Source organism: Mustelus asterias, chromosome 30 (genome assembly GCF_964213995.1).
Source record: "Mustelus asterias chromosome 30, sMusAst1.hap1.1, whole genome shotgun sequence".
Lineage (NCBI taxonomy): Eukaryota > Metazoa > Chordata > Chondrichthyes > Carcharhiniformes > Triakidae > Mustelus > Mustelus asterias.
In genome coordinates, this window is record NC_135830.1 from 18,597,307 (window position 1) to 18,615,843 (window position 18,537).

Here is an 18,537-nt window from a genome sequence, read left to right on the forward strand (position 1 = left end):
TTACCTGGATAGTCACATGAGCAGCCTGGGAATGGAGGGATACAAACGATTGGTCTCGTTGGACCAAGGAGCGGCACAGGCTTGGAGGGCTGAAGGGCCTGTTTCCTGTGCTGTACTGTTCTTTGTTCTTTGTACTAGGATTTGAAAGGAATGTATTTGGGTTTGAAATTAAGCTGTTCAAGGTTAGAATTGTGAAGGCCAATTTGCTCCCAAAACATAAAGATAAGGCTGCAGTTTGGCAGCAAACCAGTTCCAACTTTCCTAAACATTTGAGTTAAAATTGTTGAGATTCGGTCAACAACACATTTCATGAAGTATTTCTTTCAACTTTGATTAAGTAGCAAATATTGGAAATTGAAATTATCGTTTAAAAAAAGGATAGACCAAAGAGATGAAATTTGAGCAAAATTGAAGAAAATAACACGAGAGAAGTTTTTTTAAATGTCGTAAATTGACGCAATTGCATGCCAAGTTTTCTCTGCCCACTCCCCTCTCTAGGTTCTGCAGAAAAGTTTTCAGCAGACAGTTAATTTTTATAAATCTCCACACAGCCTTTGTTTTTTAATGTAACCTATGATTGGACATATTAACTCACTGGGATCTTGGCCAGAGCCAGACGGATTGTTAGTGTGTTTTTTTTTAAACAGGTGATGATGGTTTCCAGCTCCGAGCGAAGGCAGCAGTTTTGAGAATGAAAGCAGAGAATAAAAGACTTTACCTTCCAGAAAACCAACAAGCCTGCTTTTGAGATTAGAATTGATAAATATCTGACATGAGTTGCTATTTCAAGCACTTAAAATACCTGATGTTTAAGGGAAAGAACAAAATCGATACTGCCTGGAATCAAACAGAAATGTTCGGTTTCTGTTTAAAGATATTATGAGAATATTTCATGATTTATTTGACTCCAAAGGTTCTCCGGAACTCCTGAAAGTGTAGTAACATAACATAGAAACCCTACAGTACAGAAAGAGACCATTCGGCCCATCGAGTCTGCACCGACCACAATCCCACCCAGGCCCTATCCCCATATCCCTACATATTTTACTAATCCCTCTAACCTACGCATCCCAGGACACTAAGGGGCAATTTTTTAGCATGGCCAATCAACCTAACCCGCACATCTTTGGACTGTGGGAGGAAACCGGAGCACCCGGAGGAAACCCGCGCAGACACGAGGAGAATGTGCAAACTCCACACAGACAGTGACCCAAGCCGAGAATCAAACCCAGGTCCCTGGAGCTGTGAAGCAGCAGTGCTAACCACTGTGCTACCGTGCCGTGTAGTTTAAAGGAATCCATACATTTGGTTGTTTATGAACATTTGAGTGAAAGTGAAGTCTCGATGAGATGAACGAGGTGACAGTTTTCTCTTGGAGATATTTTGCTTCTTTGTCTATGAACTATTTGAGAGAACTGAATTTGATAATCTGACCACCATCTGAGATATTTGGACTGTACAGGGGGAATTAAGCAAAGACATTGAGATAAAGAACCCCTTTAACTCTGACTTTTGACTTTCTTCTGAAGATTCAGACAGAATTATTGAATGGTGCTTCCTTTGTAAGACAGTGGAATCCAGGATGATGAAACTGGTAAAATACACAACACAATCCCAAAAGACCTGATAAACCTTCCACAAGTGCAAAACAATGATTTGTGGGAGGAGGCAGAGAGATGCCAACAAGCAGGACAAAAGATCACTGTCTAGTTTAAAAGAAAATGAGCGACAACATTTAACAGGGAGGGAAATGAGTGAAGATGGCTTATGAATATGAGACTCCAACAGAGGATTAAAGAAGGAATTGGAACTCCAATGTGACTTTAAAACTTTTATATTTCTCTCTGTGTTAGTTGAAATGTATATGCATTTAAAATGAGTTAACACTTCTGCTGAAATAGCAGAGGAATTTTAGATGAAAGTTTTAAGCATGTGTCGCCTCATACCCCATGTCATATTTTAGGGCCAAGTTTTACGTACAACCTCATGAAATAGGGGATTGCACTTGTAAAGTGGTTCTCCTATATACAAACAGGTTGTCACTGTGGTAAGCTTCACTGGAACATTGCAGCAGGCCAAGGAGGGACATGTGGGCATGGGAGCAGGATCTTGTGTTAAAATGGCAAGCGGCGGGAAGGTCAGGGTCCTGATCACGCACAGACCAAAGGTGCTCAGCAAAGCGATCACCCAGTCTACATTTGGTCTCCGATATGGAACCTTATCAAAGGTTCTGATATGGAACCTACTGGAACCTTATCAAAAACCTTGTTGAAATCCAGATATACTACATAAAGTGCACTATCCCCATCAATCTTTCTTGTTACATCCTCCAAAATATTCAATCTATTTAGTCAGACGTGACTTTCCCTGAACAAATCCATGCTGACTGTCCTTGATTAACCCATGTGGTTTAGACTGACAGTAACAAGGATTGAGAGAGACACCAGTGTGTTGAGAGACACACAGGGTGAAGGAGAGATATAGAGAAACAGATAGAAGGAGAAAGAGACCCCCCTCAGCGTACTGAGAGAAACACAGGATGAATGAGGGAGAGAGAAACCCCAGTCAGTTTATTGAGAGAAACACTGGGTGAGAGAGAGGGAGAACCCCCCAGTCAGTGTACTGAGAGAGACATAGAGTGAGAGAGAGGGAGACCCCAGTCAGTGTACTGAGAGAGACATAGGGTGAGAGAGAGGGAGACCCCAGTCAGTGTACTGAGAGAGACATAGAGTGAGAGAGAGGGAGACCCCAGTCAGTGTACTGAGAGAGACATAGAGTGAGAGAGAGGGAGACCCCAGTCAGTGTACTGAGAGAGACATAGAGTGAGAGAGAGGGAGACCCCAGTCAGTGTACTGAGAGAGACATAGGGTGAGAGAGAGGGAGACCCCAGTCAGTGTACTGAGAGAGACATAGAGTGAGAGAGAGGGAGACCCCAGTCAGTGTACTGAGAGAGACATAGAGTGAGAGAGAGGGAGACCCCAGTCAGTGTACTGAGAGAGACATAGAGTGAGAGAGAGGGAGGCCCCAGTCAGTGTACTGAGAGAGACATAGAGTGAGAGAGAGGGAGACCCCAGTCAGTGTACTGAGAGAGACATAGGGTGAGAGAGAGGGAGACCCCAGTCAGTGTACTGAGAGAGACATAGAGTGAGAGAGAGGGAGACCCCAGTCAGTGTACTGAGAGAGACATAGAGTGAGAGAGAGGGAGACCCCAGTCAGTGGACTGAGAGAGACATAGAGTGAGAGAGAGGGAGACCCCAGTCAGTGTACTGAGAGAGACACTGGATGAACGAGGGAGAGAGTCAGGGCATTGATTAAAACACAGGGTGAGAGAGAAAGAGAGGGAGATAGACGCCAGTCAGTAACAAAACAAAGTAATGAAATTGAGTCCAGACGCGATGTGCATGAATTAACAAACTAACAGAATAAGCAGTATATTTGAAGAAATGTTAACGGATGCAACTGAGTCAATTAAAGGTCAGATTAACTATATCGCAATAACCCAACATCAGATAGGACTGTTTAATATAGAACACGGTTACCCCCCTGTGCAGTGTTAGAGGTCGCTGTGGCCGTTGGATGCCTAGTTTCACAGCTGACAAGTGCACAGCTTCGGTGAGCTACACGACCCAGGGTGTGTTTCTGAAGCCCATCACAACGTGTTGCCTGGTTAGTCATTGTATAAACCATCATGATCAGAAAGCTCACACAAAGCTCATCCAAAAGAGATGTGTATTGTCTCATTCATGAATGAACACCGCTCGACAATCACCAGGCCAAGACTGTTCTCTTCCTGTGGGGGAGCACTTCAGCGGTCACGGGCATTCGGCCTCTGATCTTCAGGTAAGCGTTCTCCAAGGCGGCCTTCACGACACACGACAGAGCAGAGTCGCTGAGCAGAGACTGATAGCCAAGTTCCGCACACATGAGGACGGCCTAAACCGGGATGTTGGATTTATGTCACATTATCAGTAACCCCCACAGCTTGCCTCCTGGACTTGCAGAATCTCACTGGCTGTCCTGTCTGGAGACAATACACATCTCTTTAACCTGTGCTTAATGCTCCCTCCACTCACATTATCTGTATCTTTAAGACCTGGTTGGCTGTAGAGATTCGCATTCTAATCAGTATTCTGCAAGTAGATTTTGTGTCTCTGTATGCCCTGTTTGAGATTATAGGTGACATTAATGTCTTTCTGACTCTGTTTTGATTAGAAACTGTTTGAGAGCACATTTCCACTCCATCTGACGAAGGAGCAAGGCTCCAAAAGCTAATGGCATTTGCTACCAAATAAACCTGTTGGGCTTTAACCTGGTGTTGTTAAAACGCTTACAATCTTATAATAGCCCTTTCCTTTCTATCTTTCTACAATAATATTCATTTATCTGATTCTATACAATTCCTTATCCGTACATTCAAATGTTGAGGCTACAGTAACTTCATTGCAGTGTTGATGTAAGTGTACTTGTGACAATAAAAAATAATCAGAGTTTGAAAGTCTCTCTTTCCAGTACATTTATCTTCATTGCATATTCTTTACAGATATGGCAATTCAGCTTTTACATTTCCACAGCAAATAAAACTGTCTTTTACTGTAACTATTATTCATGATTGAGTCATTAACACAATTAAGGCTCTCTACTTATTAAATCTGTTACTGACTGCTGGCTAATAAATATATTCAATTAATGCATTTGATTAACACGTGTCACTGTGTCAAAAAGACAGTTTGAATAAGATAACAGCTTTCCTTCATACTCATCTTGATCAGACTGAACAATCAGCCCCATTCTTCAGCCAGATCTGACAGAGTATAATGTCCTCTAGCTTATCAAAATGGAAGAAGAAATTCTTGGTTTAAACAATCTCTGCGAGCTTTGCAGCTCCCACAGACATTTTGGTGAATACAGCATTAATTTTTAAAATAAAGCTGAAGACACAGGTTTGAGATTAACATCGCTTCCTTGAACTTGTTACTTATAATGTTCAAACAGCCAGTATAAGCACAATGGGTGAAATGGGCTCTGTCTCACTCACTGAGCTTCGTTTGCATTTGAACCAATTGGCAAATACCTGGAACCTACTTCCGAAGAGGAGGTAGAAGCAGAGATGGTGCAATGTTTGCAAAAAAGGAAATTGGATGGACACTTCAGAGAAATAAATTGATATGGATACAGGGATAGAAAGGGGCAATAGTTTGACCTACAGAGAGCCAGTATGGCCTCAATGGGCTGAATGGCCCCATTCCTGACACAAAGGCCTGTCTGACCTAAAGAGCGAAATTTCCAGTCTCTGCAACGCACTGAGGTCCCTCATCCCTGGAGCCATTCTCGTAAATCTCCTCTGTACCCTCTCTGAGAACTTCACATCTGTCCTCAAGTATGGGGCCCCTATATAGTGTTCCATTCCAGAGGGATAGAATTGAGGTTATGTTCAACTTGTGGAGAACCAGGGTTAGACTACACTGGGAGCACTGTCAACATTAGTGATCTCCATTTAGAAAAAAAGAAATAGAGGCACTGGAGAAGGAGCGACAAAGGTTCACAAGAATAATCTCAGAACTGAGAGCATTTAACCCTCAGGAAAGGCTGGGGCTGCTTTTCTGTGGAAAAGAGGAGACGAAAGGGTGACCGGAAGGAAGTCTTTAAAATGATGAAGGGGTTCAATAATCCAATAGGGATTTCAGTGAGAAACCTCTTTACCCAGCGAGTGGTGAGAATGTGGAACTCACCACCACAGCGAGAGGTTGAGGTGAACAGCATGAATACATTGAAGGGGAAGCTGGATACATACATGAGGGAGAAAGGAATAGAAGGATATGCTGATGAGGGGAGATGAAGAGGGGTGGGTGGAGGCTCATGTGGAGCATAAACACTGACATCGACCAATTGAGCTGACTGGCCCGGCCCTGTGCTGTAGACCCAATGGAACAGAGACAAATATATTTTAGATCTACTTGAAGTAGTAAAAAAAAGCACTATTTACTTTCCAGCATAAAATAAATGTCCTTCATCAGCTTTTGTGGATCATTTCAGTGGAAATGTGCTCTCCCAGGCTCAAAGAGCATCAGCCCACTGGAAGCAAAGTCAGAGACCAGCCAGACCAGCAGAAAGAAACCCTCTTTTTCCTCGGATGGTGTTGGCTAGCACGAGGGGACATAGCTTTAAATTGCAGGGTGATAGATATAGGACAGATGTTAGAGGTAGGTTCTTTACTCAGAGAGTAGTAAGGGCGTGGAATGCCCTGCCTGCAACAGTAGTGGACTCGCCAACATTAAGAGCATTCAAATGGTTATTGGATAAACATATGGATGATATTGGAATAGTGTAGGTTGGAGGGGCTTTAGATTGGTTCCACTGGTCGGCGCAACATCGAGGGCCGAAGGGCCTGTACTGCGCTGTAATGTTCTATGACCCTCCCACTCCACCCACTGTCAGAATGAACATGTTTCAGTCCCGGATGTGATTAACAGCAGCAATAACAGCAGAATCCAACCCCCGTCATCACTTGTGAACTCGCTGGTGTGTCAACAGGTGGGACGACTGAGTGAATCCCTTCCCACACTCAGAGCACGTGAATGGTCTCTCCCCAGTGTGAACCCGCTGGTGTTCCAGCAGGTGAGATGACTGAGTGAATCCCTTCCCACATACAGAGCAGGTGAATGGTCTCTCCCCAGAGTGAACTCGCCGGTGTCTCACCAGGGTGGATGAATCTTGGAATCGCTTTCCACAATCGGAGCATGTGAATGGTTTCTCTCCAGTGTGAATTCGCAGGTGATTTTGGTGGGTGGATGAATCTCTGAACCCCTTCCCACACTCGGTGCAGATGAATGCCCTCTCCTCAGTGTGAACTCTCTGGTGTGTCAACAGGTTGGATGACCATCTAAAGCTTTTTGTGCAGTGAGAGCAACTGAATTGTCTCTGCTCAGTGTGAACTCGCTGGTGTGTCAGCAGGTGGGATGACTGAGTGAATCCCTTCCCACACACGGAGCAGATAAATGGCTTCTCCCCAGTGTGAACTCGCTGGTGTGTCAGCAGGTGGGATAACTGAGTAAATCCTGACCCACAGTCAGAGCAAGTGAGTGGCCTCTCCCCAGTGTGAACTCGCCGGTGTAACTGCAGGCTGGATGAATGTTTGAATCCCTTCCCACACTCAGTGCAAGTGAATGGCCTCACCTCAGTGTGCACTCGTTTGTGTGACTGCAGGTTGGCCAACTGAGTAAATCCCTTCCCACAGTCAGAGCAGATGAACGGCCTCTCCCCTGTGTGAACGCGTCGATGAATTTCCAGCTTTGATGGGGATATGAATCGCTTCTCACATTCCCCACATTGCCATGGTTTCCCCATGCTGCAGGTATCCTTGTGTCTCTTCACATTAAACAATCAACTGAGGTTTCCAAACACACACATGTGTAGGGTTTTTCCCTGCTTGAAAGGGTAATGTTTTTTTAAAATTGTATTACTAGTTAAAGCTGGAACACCCTCACTCGTGTGTGTCTATCCTTTTCCAACCACACTGATGCCTAAAATCTTCTGTAGCAGACAGAACTGACAAACATTTCTCCAATATTTAAAAGGCTGATGATATTCAGGTCCTGGTGAATTGAGAGATTCTGTCAGATCTTGATGTGATGTTTGGTCTCAGTTTCCTGCTTATAAATCCTCAGCTTCTGAAAAGGAGTTTACAAAAGACATTACTGTCAGTGCAGGATTTCAGGACAGACAATTCAAGTTATTATGGAATATTCTTTCCATGCCCAAAGCTGTAAATCTCCGTTCCACAGACTCTCCTTCCATTCCCAATCTGCTCTATGAAATATTCACCTTCCCAATTCTCCTGAAGGAATGATTCATCCTGATCCATAGATCAAGATCCTGGAGAAAGACAGGCAAAAATGTTAATGCAGGCTGTGAGGAAATGTACACATATCTTTCCAGATATACCATTAGCTATACGAAAAATGTTGAACAGAGAATACTGTATATCTTAATTAGAGATATGGTGGCTGTGTGTGAGGAAGATAAATTATTTATGCGAGTGAGCACAATCTAAAAAGTTACCTGTACATAGGTAGTGGAGAATAATGATTTCACAATAAATTTGTGATTTGAAGGAAATAATCTTGGAGGGGAATGGGGAAATAGTGGGGAAATGGGACATGGACTCAAGTTACCGAATGGACTCCTTCTGTGCTATATTACCAGATTAGAAATAACAATTCTAAGGTAAGTTTACATCAGATTACACCAAACATAGCCATACTTACCATACATTACTGCATTGTCCACTTAAATGTCAGCCATCTCCTGGGGAAACCAACTCTTTGATTGTGAACATTAGGAAAGAGAGACCACCCTTTTAGCCAGACAAGTATGTCATAGAAATCATAGAAACCCTACAGTGCAGAAAGAGGCCATTCGGCCCATCGAGTCTGCACCGACCACAATCCCACCCAAGCCCTACCCCCACATAGTTACCCGCTAATCCCTCTAACCTACGCATCTCAGGACTCTAAGGGGCAATTTTTAACCTGGCCAATCAACCTAACCCGCACATCTTTGGACTAGTGTGTCTAGCTGAGGGAGCTAAAGGATGTCAATGTCTTTAAGAGAGAGAGAGAGACCTGGGCCAACCTTTCCAGAGTCTGCAGCCTCCCTGGATTCACTTCCTTTCCCTTCAGTTGCTGCAAATCCCCAATTTCCCCCAGAATGAGAAAAGAAATGGAAAAGGGGGAGAAAAGAAAGTGTTTCACTCACAGATGTTGGAGAAAGGACAAAGTTTCAGTCGACCTGAAGCACAATCTGCATTGTCACAAGGCCCGCGCTCTGATTGGCTGGAGGACCAGAGGGCTTCCGGTCCTCCGGCTCCTCCCATTGGTCAATGCCCCCTCCTGAAGACAATGGAGCAGCGGAAGGGGGTGGGTAAACTTTGACCCCGAGTCGCTCTCGGCTGTTGGCCAATGGGAAACGCTATCCCCCGCACATGCGCAGCCCTTCTCTCCTTTGGACATGCGCAGTCCCACCAGGCGGATGAAGCGATGTCCCTGCCCCTCGGGATTGTGGGACTTGGGCCGCCATTATTCACCAGAGCCCAGTCTCCAAACTCCTGGAACTGGGATGATAGCTGGGTATGGAGACAGGGCAGTGAGCCCACCCTGGCACAAAGTGCATGTGAAGAGACTAAACAACACCAGGTTAAAGTCCAACAGGTTTATTAAACAGGTTTATTAAACAGGTCAATAAACCTGTTGGACTTTATCCTAGTGTTGTTAGACTCCTTACTGTGTTTACCCCAGTCCAAAGCCGGCATCTTAGAAATCTTAGAATCCCTACAGCACAGAAAGAGGCCATTCGGCCCATCGAGTCTGCACCGACCAGAATTCCACCCAGGCCCTACCCCCATATCCCTAAATATTTACCCACTAATCCCTCTAACCTACGCATCCCAGGACACTAAGGGGCAATTTTAGCATGGCCAATCAACCTAACCCGCACATCTTTGGGAGCACCCGGAGGAAACCCATGCAGACACGAGGAGAATGTGCAAACTCCACACAGACAGTGACCCAAGCCGGGAATCGAACCCAGGTCCCTGGAGCTGTGAAGCAGCAGTGCTAACCACTGTGCTACCGTGCCGCCCCTCCACATCTCCACATCATGACAAAGTGCATGTGGGCAGTCATTGGAATTGATAGCCACCGCACTTCGCAAAACAAATGTTAAATTAATGTGTAAAGATTTAGACATCTGGGTGACATATTGGGAAGGGGAATACTTGACTGTGAAACTGAATCCCAGAGTCAACAGCTTCAAGGGAAGAGAATTGGGGAAAAATAAAGAGGATGGTCAAAAGAATTAGGCTTACAATTGATCGGGAGGAGGAAGTTTGTGGATGGGCCGAGGTTTATAGTTTGAAAGGGAGGAGAACGCCGTGTAACAGCCAGAATATCAGATTCAATTTTCTATACTGTACATACATGCAGGACTTTGGGAGATTTTTTTTGAACAAGGAATTAGAATAAGAGGATTTGCAGTCAGAAATATCTCGAAAGTAGGACTGGGAGCATGGCCTCAAAATAAAGGGGAGCAAATTCAGGATTGAGTTGGAGAGTCTGACTGTGAGAAGAGTTTTAAAAGCATCACCGATCTGCTGTGACACCAGCAAATTCACACTGGGAGGAGGTAATTCGCCTGCTCCATGTGTGGGAAAAGGTTCACTCAGTTAGCCCACCTGCTGAAACACCAGCAGGTTCACACAGGAGAGAGGTCATTCACATGCTCCATGTGTGGGAAGAGATTTGCTCACTCAGCTAATCTGCTGAGACATCATCGAGTTCATAAGTCACTGCAGGGGTTGGATTCTGCTGCTTATGCTGCTGTTAATCCCATGCAGGACTGAATCGTATTCATTCTGTTATTAAGGAGGCTGGAATGGTGCAAATAGAAAATCTCAGTGCAATCAGGCAGAGACAACATAGTTTTGTGAAAGGAAAATCATGTTTGATGAATTTATTGGAGTTCTTTGAGGAAATAACAAGCAATATGGACAAAGGGGAGCCTGTGGATATGGTGTATTTAGATTTCCAGAAGGCATTTGACAAGATGTCACATCAAAGTTTACAACACAACATAAGAGCTCGCAGTGTAGGGGGTAACATATTAGCATGGACAGAGGATTGGTTAGCTAACAGAATGTGGAGATGCCGGCGTTGGACTGGGGTAAACACAGTAAGAAGTTTAACAACACCAGGTTAAAGTCCAACAGGTTTATTTGGTAGCTTGTGTGGCTTTTGCTACCAAATAAACCTGTTGAACTTTAACCTGGTGTTGTTAAACTTCTTACTGTAGCTAACAGAAGACAGAGGAGGGATAAACAAGTCATTTTTGGGTTGGCAAGGTTTAACCTGTGGAGTACCATCCCCACACCCCCACTTCTTGCCTTCAAACAACCACGCAAACTCAAACAGACCATTGTCCGCAGCAAACTACCCAGCCTTCAGGAGAACAGTGACCACGACACCACACAACCCTGCCACAGCAACCTCTGCATGACGTGCTGGATCATCGACACAGATGCCATCATCTCACGTGAGAACACCATCTACCAGGTACACGGTATATACTCTTGCAACTCGGCCAACGTTGTCTACCTGATACACTGCAGGAAAGGATGTCCCGAGGCATGGTACATTGGGGAAACCATGCAGACGCTACGACAACGGATGAATGAACACCGCTCGACAATCACCAGGCAAGACTGTTCTCTTCCTGTTGGGGAGCACTTCAGCAGTCACAGGCATTCAGCCTTGGATCTTCAGGTAAGCGTTCTCCAAGGCGGCCTTCACGACACACAACAGCGCAGAGTCGCTGAGCAGAAACTGATAGCCAAGTTCTGCACACATGAGGACGGCCTAAACCGGGATGTTGGATTTATGTCACATTATCAGTAACCCCCACAGCTTGCCTCCTGATCTTGCAGAATCTTACTAGCCGTTCTGTCTGGAGACAATACACATCTCTTTAACCTGTGTTGAATGTTCCCTCCACCCACTTTATCTTTAAGACCTGGCTGGCTGTAGAGATTTGCATTCTAATTAGTATTCTGTAACTTGATGTTGTGTCTCTGTGCACTGTTGCAGAACAGATTTTCACTCCATCTGACGAAGGGGCAGCACTCCGAAAGCTTATGGTATTTGCTACCAAATAAACCTGTTGGACTTTAACCTGGTGTTGTGAGACTTCTTACTGTGCTTACCCCAGTCCAACGCCGGCATCTCCACATCATGAGTACCACAGGGAGCAGTGCTGGGACCTCAACTATTGATAAACTATTTTCATGACTTGGATGACAGGATCAAATTTTGCTGATGACACAAAGGTAGGTAGGAAAGTGAGGTGTGAATGCCCACAACAAGTCTGCAAAGAGTGACAGATAGGTTAAGTGAGTGGGCAAAAAAATTGGCAGTTGGAACATAATGTGGGAAAACGTGAACTTGTCCACTTTGGCAAGAAGGATAGAAAAGCAGCATATTATTTAAATGGAGAGAGATTGCAGAAATCTGAGGTACAGAGGGATCTGGGTGTCCCGATGCATGAATCAGGAAAAGTTAGTATGCGGATACAGTGAGTGATTAGAAAAGTAAATTAAATGTTATTTATTGCAGTTTTGTTTTGCTGCATTTGTTCAGACTATTGGTGAGATCACATTGAGAGGACTGTGTACAGTTTTGGTCTCCTTATTTAAGAGAGGACTTAGTTGTGTTGGAAGTAGTTCAGGGAAGGTTCACTTGATTGATTCCTGGGATGGGAGGGGGGTTATCATACAAGGAATGTTTGGATAGGTTGAGTCTGTGTCTATTGGTGTTTAGAAGAATGAGAGGGGATCGGATTGAAACATATCGAGTTCTGATAGGACTTGACAGAGTGGATGTTGATTGTGGAGAGACGAGAACTAGGGGCACAGTTTAAAAATAAGGGGTCTCCCAGTTTAAGACTGAGGTGACGTTCTCTGAGGGTTGTTAGAGCATGGAATTCTCTTCCACAGAGAGTGTTGGAGGCTCCTCCCCTGAATATTCTGAAGCCTGAATTAAATAGATTCTTGATTGACAAGAGAGGGTATGAGGAGTAAGAAGGAAAGTGGAGTTAAGGCCGCAATCAGATCAGCCAGGATCCTATTGAATGGTGGAGCAGGCTCGAGGGGTCAGTGACCTACTCCTGCTCCTAATTCACTTGTTCACATTGTGACAGTTGGAGTTAGTTTCTGCTGATGTTAATTTCCCATAAAACTGGGCTAAAGCTTAATATACAGAATGCAATCAAATAAATCTTGATGATAAATTCTTGATGAAATTTGCTGATGATACAAAGATTGGAGGTGTAGTGGACAGTGAGGAAGGTTTTCAAAGCTTGCAGAGGGATTTGGACCAACTAGAAAAATGGGCTGAAAAATGGCAAATGGAACTTAACACAGACAAGTGTGAGATATTGCACTTTGGAAGGACAAACCAAAGTAGAACGTACGGGGTAAATGGTAGGACTCTGAAGAGTGCAGTTGAACAGAGGGATCTGGGAATACAGGTACAGAATTCCCTAAAAGTGACGTCACAGGTGGATAGGGTCGTAAAGAGTGCCTTTGGTACATTGGCCTTTATAAATCGGAGTATCGAGTATAAAAGTTGGAGTGTTATGGTAAGGTTATATAATAAGAAGTTTAACAACACCAGGTTAAAGTCCAACAGGTTTATTTGGTAGCAAAAGCCACACAAGCTTTCGGAGCTCTAAGCCCCGAAAAGGGGCTTAGAGCTCCGAAAGCTTGTGTGGCTTTTGTTACCAAATAAACCTGTTGGACTTTAACCTGGTGTTGTTAAACTTCTTACTGTGTTTACCCCAGTCCAACGCCGGCATCTCCACATCAAGGTTATATAAGGCATTGGTGAGGCTGAATTTAGAGTATTGTGTACAGTTTTGGTCACCTATTTACAGGAAGGATGTAAATAAGGTTGAAAGAGTGCAGAGAAGGTTCACAAGGATGTTGCCGGGACTTGAGAAGCTGAGTTACTGAGAGAAATTGAATAGGTTGGGACATTATTCCCTGGAGCGTAGAAGATTGAGGGGAGATTTGATAGAGGTGTATAAGATTTTGATGGGTATAGATAGAGTGAATGCAAGCAGGCTTTTTCCGCTGAGGCTGGGGGAGGAAAAAACCAGAGGGCATGGGTTAAGGGTGAAAGGAGAAAAGTTTAAAGGGAATATTAGGGGGGGCTTCTTCACGCAGAGAGTGGTGGGAGTGTGGAATGAGCTGCCGGATAAAGTGGTAAATGCTTTTAACATTTAAGAAAAACTTGGACGGGTTCATGGATGAGAGGGGTGTGGAGGGATATGGTCCAAGTGCAGGTCAGTGGGACGCGGCAAAAAATGGTTCGGCACAGACAAGAAGGGCCAAAAGGCCTGTTTCTGAGCTGTAATTTTCGATGGTTCTATGGTTCTATAAACTCATAGAAATCATAGAAACCCTACAGTGCAGAAGGAGGCCATTCGGCCCATCGAGTCTGCACCGACCACAATCCCACCCAGGCCCTACCCCCACATATTTTACCCACTAATCCCTCTAACCTACGCATCCCAGGACTCTAAGGGGCAATTTTTTTAACCTGGCCAATCAACCTAACCCGCACATCTTTGGACTGTGGGAGGGAACCGGAGGAAACCCACGCAGACACGAGGAGAATGTGCAAACTCCACACAGACAGTGACCCGAGCCGGGAATCGAACCCGGGACCCTGGAGCTGTGAAGCAGCAGCGCTAACCACTGTGCTACCGTGCCGTCCTAATTGATTAGCCAGGGTCTAACTGAATGACAGAGCAGACTCGAAGGGAAATTAACATCAGCAGAAACAAACTCCAACTGTCACAAGGTGAACATGTGAATTCAGAATGGGAGTTGGCCACTCGGCCCCTCAAGCCAATCAATAGGATCCTGGCTGATGGTGTTTGAGTCCAAGTTTATTGGGAACAGGAGGAGGTTATTTATCCCCCTCGAGCCTGTTCTCTCATTCACTGAGATCATAGAACATAGAATCCCTACAGTGCAGAAGGAGGCCATTCGGCCCATCGAGTCTGCACCGACCACAATCCCACCCAGGCCCTACCCCCACATATTTTACCTGCTAATCCCTCTAACCTACGCATCCCAGGACTCTAAGGGGCAATTTTTTTTTTTAACCTGGCCAATCAACCTAACCCGCACATCTTTGGACTGTGGGAGGAAACCGGAGCACCCGGAGGAAACCCACGCAGACACGAGGAGAATGTGCAAACTTCACACAGACAGTGACCCGAGCCGGGAATCGAACCTGGGACCCTGGAGCTGTGAAGCAGCAGTGCTAACCACTGTGCTACCGTGCCGCCCCATAAGTACATGAATTGGAAAGGATTAGAGGGATATGAGCCAAACATGGGCAATTGGGACTAGCTGGGAGGGCACCATGGTTGGCATGGATCAGTTGGGGTTCAGGGCCTGTTTCCGTGCTGTATTGCTCTGTGACTCTCTGTGCTGGCTGCATCAGCATCTATTGCCCACAACTCATTGCCCTTGAACTGAGTGGCTTGCATTGCTGGGGGATGTGGTAGATTTCCTTCTTTAAAGGACATTATTAAATTGGTTGGATTTTTACAACAATTGTATTCAATGGACTTCTAATTCTAGATTTTTACTGAATTCAAATTTCAACATCTGCCATTGTGAGATTCGAACCCAGGGTTCACAGTGCATTGCCCTGGATCCCTGTATTACTAATCCAATAACACTATCACTGCACCATTGCCTGCCCAGGGCTGATCTGTGACCTAACTCCATTTACCCAGATATTGTTTTAATCCTGACTTTCCCAGGCTGTTACAATATGATTTTAAAAATAACTTTCATTTACATCAGACCTTCAATGTAGAAGAGTGTCCCAAGGTGAATCTCAGAAACATCGACTGATAAATCGGACAACTGACACTGAGGGGATGTTAGGAGGGCTGACTGAAGAGTTGGTGCAGTGTAAAGGGTTAATGTTAAATTTGTAAATATTCTACACAGTGATGTAAGATCAGATGATAAGAGTGTGCTGAGAGATGGTTCTATGCTGAGCCTTGTGCTGTACATGGGTAGAAGAAGGTGCAATAAAAAGTTACATGAACCAATAGCCTTGCCTCCAGCAGTCTCTGTCAATCCTGGCCAATTTCCGTAGCCACTTGATCTAAACCTGTCATAATAGTGTTCACCTCTATCACATCTCCCCTTAGCCTCCTTCATTCCAAGGAGAACAACTCCAACTTCTTGAACCCGACCTTGGAGTTAAAGTCGTTCATTGCTGGAACCATTCTGGTAAACCTTCTCCGCACCTTTTCAAGGACCATTCCATCCTTCCTAAAGTGTGCTGACCGGATATGAACACAATATTCCCATTGTGCTTTAAACAGTGCTTTATAAAGCTTCAGCATAACTTAAACTGCTTTTAATACAATGGCTCTATTGGAAACCAATGTATTATCTACCTTTTTAATGTGCAGTCAGTTTTTAATTTTGTTTTATGTTAATCAGTGTAGACGGGTTGTGGTGTAACGCTATGTGTGGAGTCTCTCATAGTGATAACATGGAACATCGAGGGTGAGAGAAGAACCAAGACCGAGGATAACTGCACTGAACTGCATTGTGGGCTCAAAGTGCAAAGCATGCTGGTCAATGTAGTCAAGTCACAGCCTTGCCGGAATTAGCAATGTCTGCAAAATGAATTAAATTGTGCAGGAGAACTGGTCTCAAACGGTGAGAATGATGTGTTTGTTTGAGCGAATAAAGATGTCTGTAGCAGCTTGGTGAGTGATACAGTGTCAGAGATAACACAGTGGAGTCAGGCTGGCTCTATTCCTTCAAGGGGCGACACGGTAGCACAGTGGTTAGCACTGCTGCTTCACAGCTCCAGGGTCCCGGGTTCGATTCCCGGCTCGAGTCACTGTCTGTGTGGAGTTTGCACATTCTCCTCGTGTCTGCGTGGGTTTCCTCCGGGTGCTCCGGTTTCCTCCCACAGTCCAAAGATGTGCGGGTTAGGTTGATTGGCCAGGTTAAAAATTGTCCCTGAGATGTGTAGTTAGAGGGATTAGCGGGTAAATATGTGGGGGTAGGGCCTGGGTGGGATTGTGGTCGGTGCAGACTCGATGGGCCGAATGGCCTCCTTCTGCACTGTAGGGTTTCTATGGTTTCTAAGTATAACCGTGTAATAGGCCCAGGACATAAGAACAAGGGAGAAGACAATGCTGTCATTGAAAACCAATTCAATGGGCTAAAAACCAGTATTACTTTATTTTTTTATTCATTTAGAGAGGTCAAAGCCCACAGCCTGTCCTGAATAATGTGGGTGTCACTGGCTCGGCCAGCATTTATTGCCCATCCCTAATTGGCCTTGAGAAGGTGGTGGTGAGCTGCCTTCTAGAACCACAGCATTCCCTATGGTGCAGGTATACCCACAGTGCTTTACACACCACACCAGTCCAAAGATGTGCTGGTTAGGTGGATTGGCCATGCTAAATTGGCCCTTAGTCAGGGGGACTAGCTAGGGTTATGGGAATAGGGTCTGGGTGAGTTGTGGTCAGTGCAGGCTCGTTTGGCCGAATGGACTCCTTCTGCACTGTAGGATTCTATGGTTCGAGGTTAGGGGGATGGGCCTTGCTAAATTGTCCCTTAGTGTCCAAAGATGTGCAGGGTAGGTGGATTGGCTATGCTAAACTGTCCCTTAGTGTCCCACGACATGTAGAGTATGGGGATTGGCCATGCTAAATTGCCCCTTACTGTCCAAATATGTGTACGTTAAGGGGATTGGCCATGCTAAATTGCCCCTTACTGTCCAAATATGTGTACGTTAAGGGGATTGGCCATGCTAAATTGCCCCTTACTGTCCAAATATGTGTACGTTAAGGGGATTGGCCATGCTAAATTGTGCCTTAGTGTCCAAAGACATGCAGGTTAAGTGGATTGGTCATGCTAAATTGTGCCTTAGTGTCCAAAGACATGCAGGTTAAGTGGATTGGTCATGCTAAACTGCACCTTAGTGTCCTAAGATGTGTAGGTTAGGGGATTGGCCCTGGTAAATTGCCCCTTAGTGTCGGAAGATGTGTAGGTTAGGGAATTGGCCATGGTAAATTTCCCCTTAGCATCCAAAGATGTAGAGGTTAGGTGGATTGGCTGTGCTTAATTGCCCCTTAGTGTCCAAAGATGTAGAGGTTAGGTGGATTGGCTGTGCTTAATTGCCCCTTAGTGTCCAAAGATGTGCAGGTTAGGTGGATTGGCCATACTAAATTGTCCCTTAGTGTCCAAAGATGTGCAGGTTAGGTGGATTGGCCATGCTAAATTGCCCCATCGTGACCAAAGATATGCAGGTTAGGTGGATTGGCCGTGCTAAATTGCCCCTTAATGTCCAAGGTTCAAAAAGAGACTTTGTGGAAGACAATATCTTTCTTTCTTACTCAGACTGAACAATCAGCCTTATTCTTGAGCCAGATTTGACAGAATATAATGTCCTCCAGCTAATCAAAATGAAACAAGAAATTCTTAGATTAAACAATTCCTGCTGGCTATGTAGTTTCCACAAGCATTAGGTGAATAAAGTATTCATTTTAAAATTAAGTTCTCGTCAGATGCTAGAGTTTAACATGGCTTAACATAGAAACATAGACTTCCTTGACCTTGTTACTTACAATGAATAAAGAGCGAGGAGGGGCGCAATGGGTCAAATGGCCTCCTTCTGTACTCTCTGCTCTTCGTTTGCATTGGAAGAAAGTGGTAAATATCTGGAACCCACTTCCTACAAGGAGGGAGAAGCAGAGATGATGGAATGTTTTCAAAAGGAAATTGGATGGGCACTTGAGGGAAATAAGCCTACAGGGATAGAATGAGGCAATGGTTTGATCTACAGTGAGCTGGCATGGATTCAATGGACAGAATGGCCCCTTTCCTGACTCTAATGCCTGCCTGATCTAGAGAGGGAATTTTCAGCAGCTCCA

At 44.9% G+C, this 18,537-nt stretch overlaps 1 protein-coding gene across 2 annotated transcripts; it reads right to left on the reverse strand.

The window, feature by feature from the left end:
- Positions 1-4,491: 4,491 nt before the first annotated feature.
- On the reverse strand, positions 4,492-8,833 carry LOC144480807 (uncharacterized). Of its 2 annotated transcripts, none has more exons than XM_078200413.1 (2): positions 8,755-8,833; positions 4,492-7,667 (listed from the first exon to the last, which is right to left on the reverse strand). In XM_078200413.1, exon 2 carries the CDS (start codon positions 7,342-7,344, stop codon positions 6,502-6,504), a length of 843 nt encoding a protein of 280 aa, XP_078056539.1. In that variant the 5' UTR covers positions 7,345-7,667; positions 8,755-8,833; the 3' UTR covers positions 4,492-6,501. The 2 variants fall into 2 exon arrangements, with proteins under 2 accessions (XP_078056539.1, XP_078056540.1); XM_078200414.1 differs by having other exon boundaries at positions 4,506-7,872.
- Positions 8,834-18,537: the final 9,704 nt, after the last annotated feature.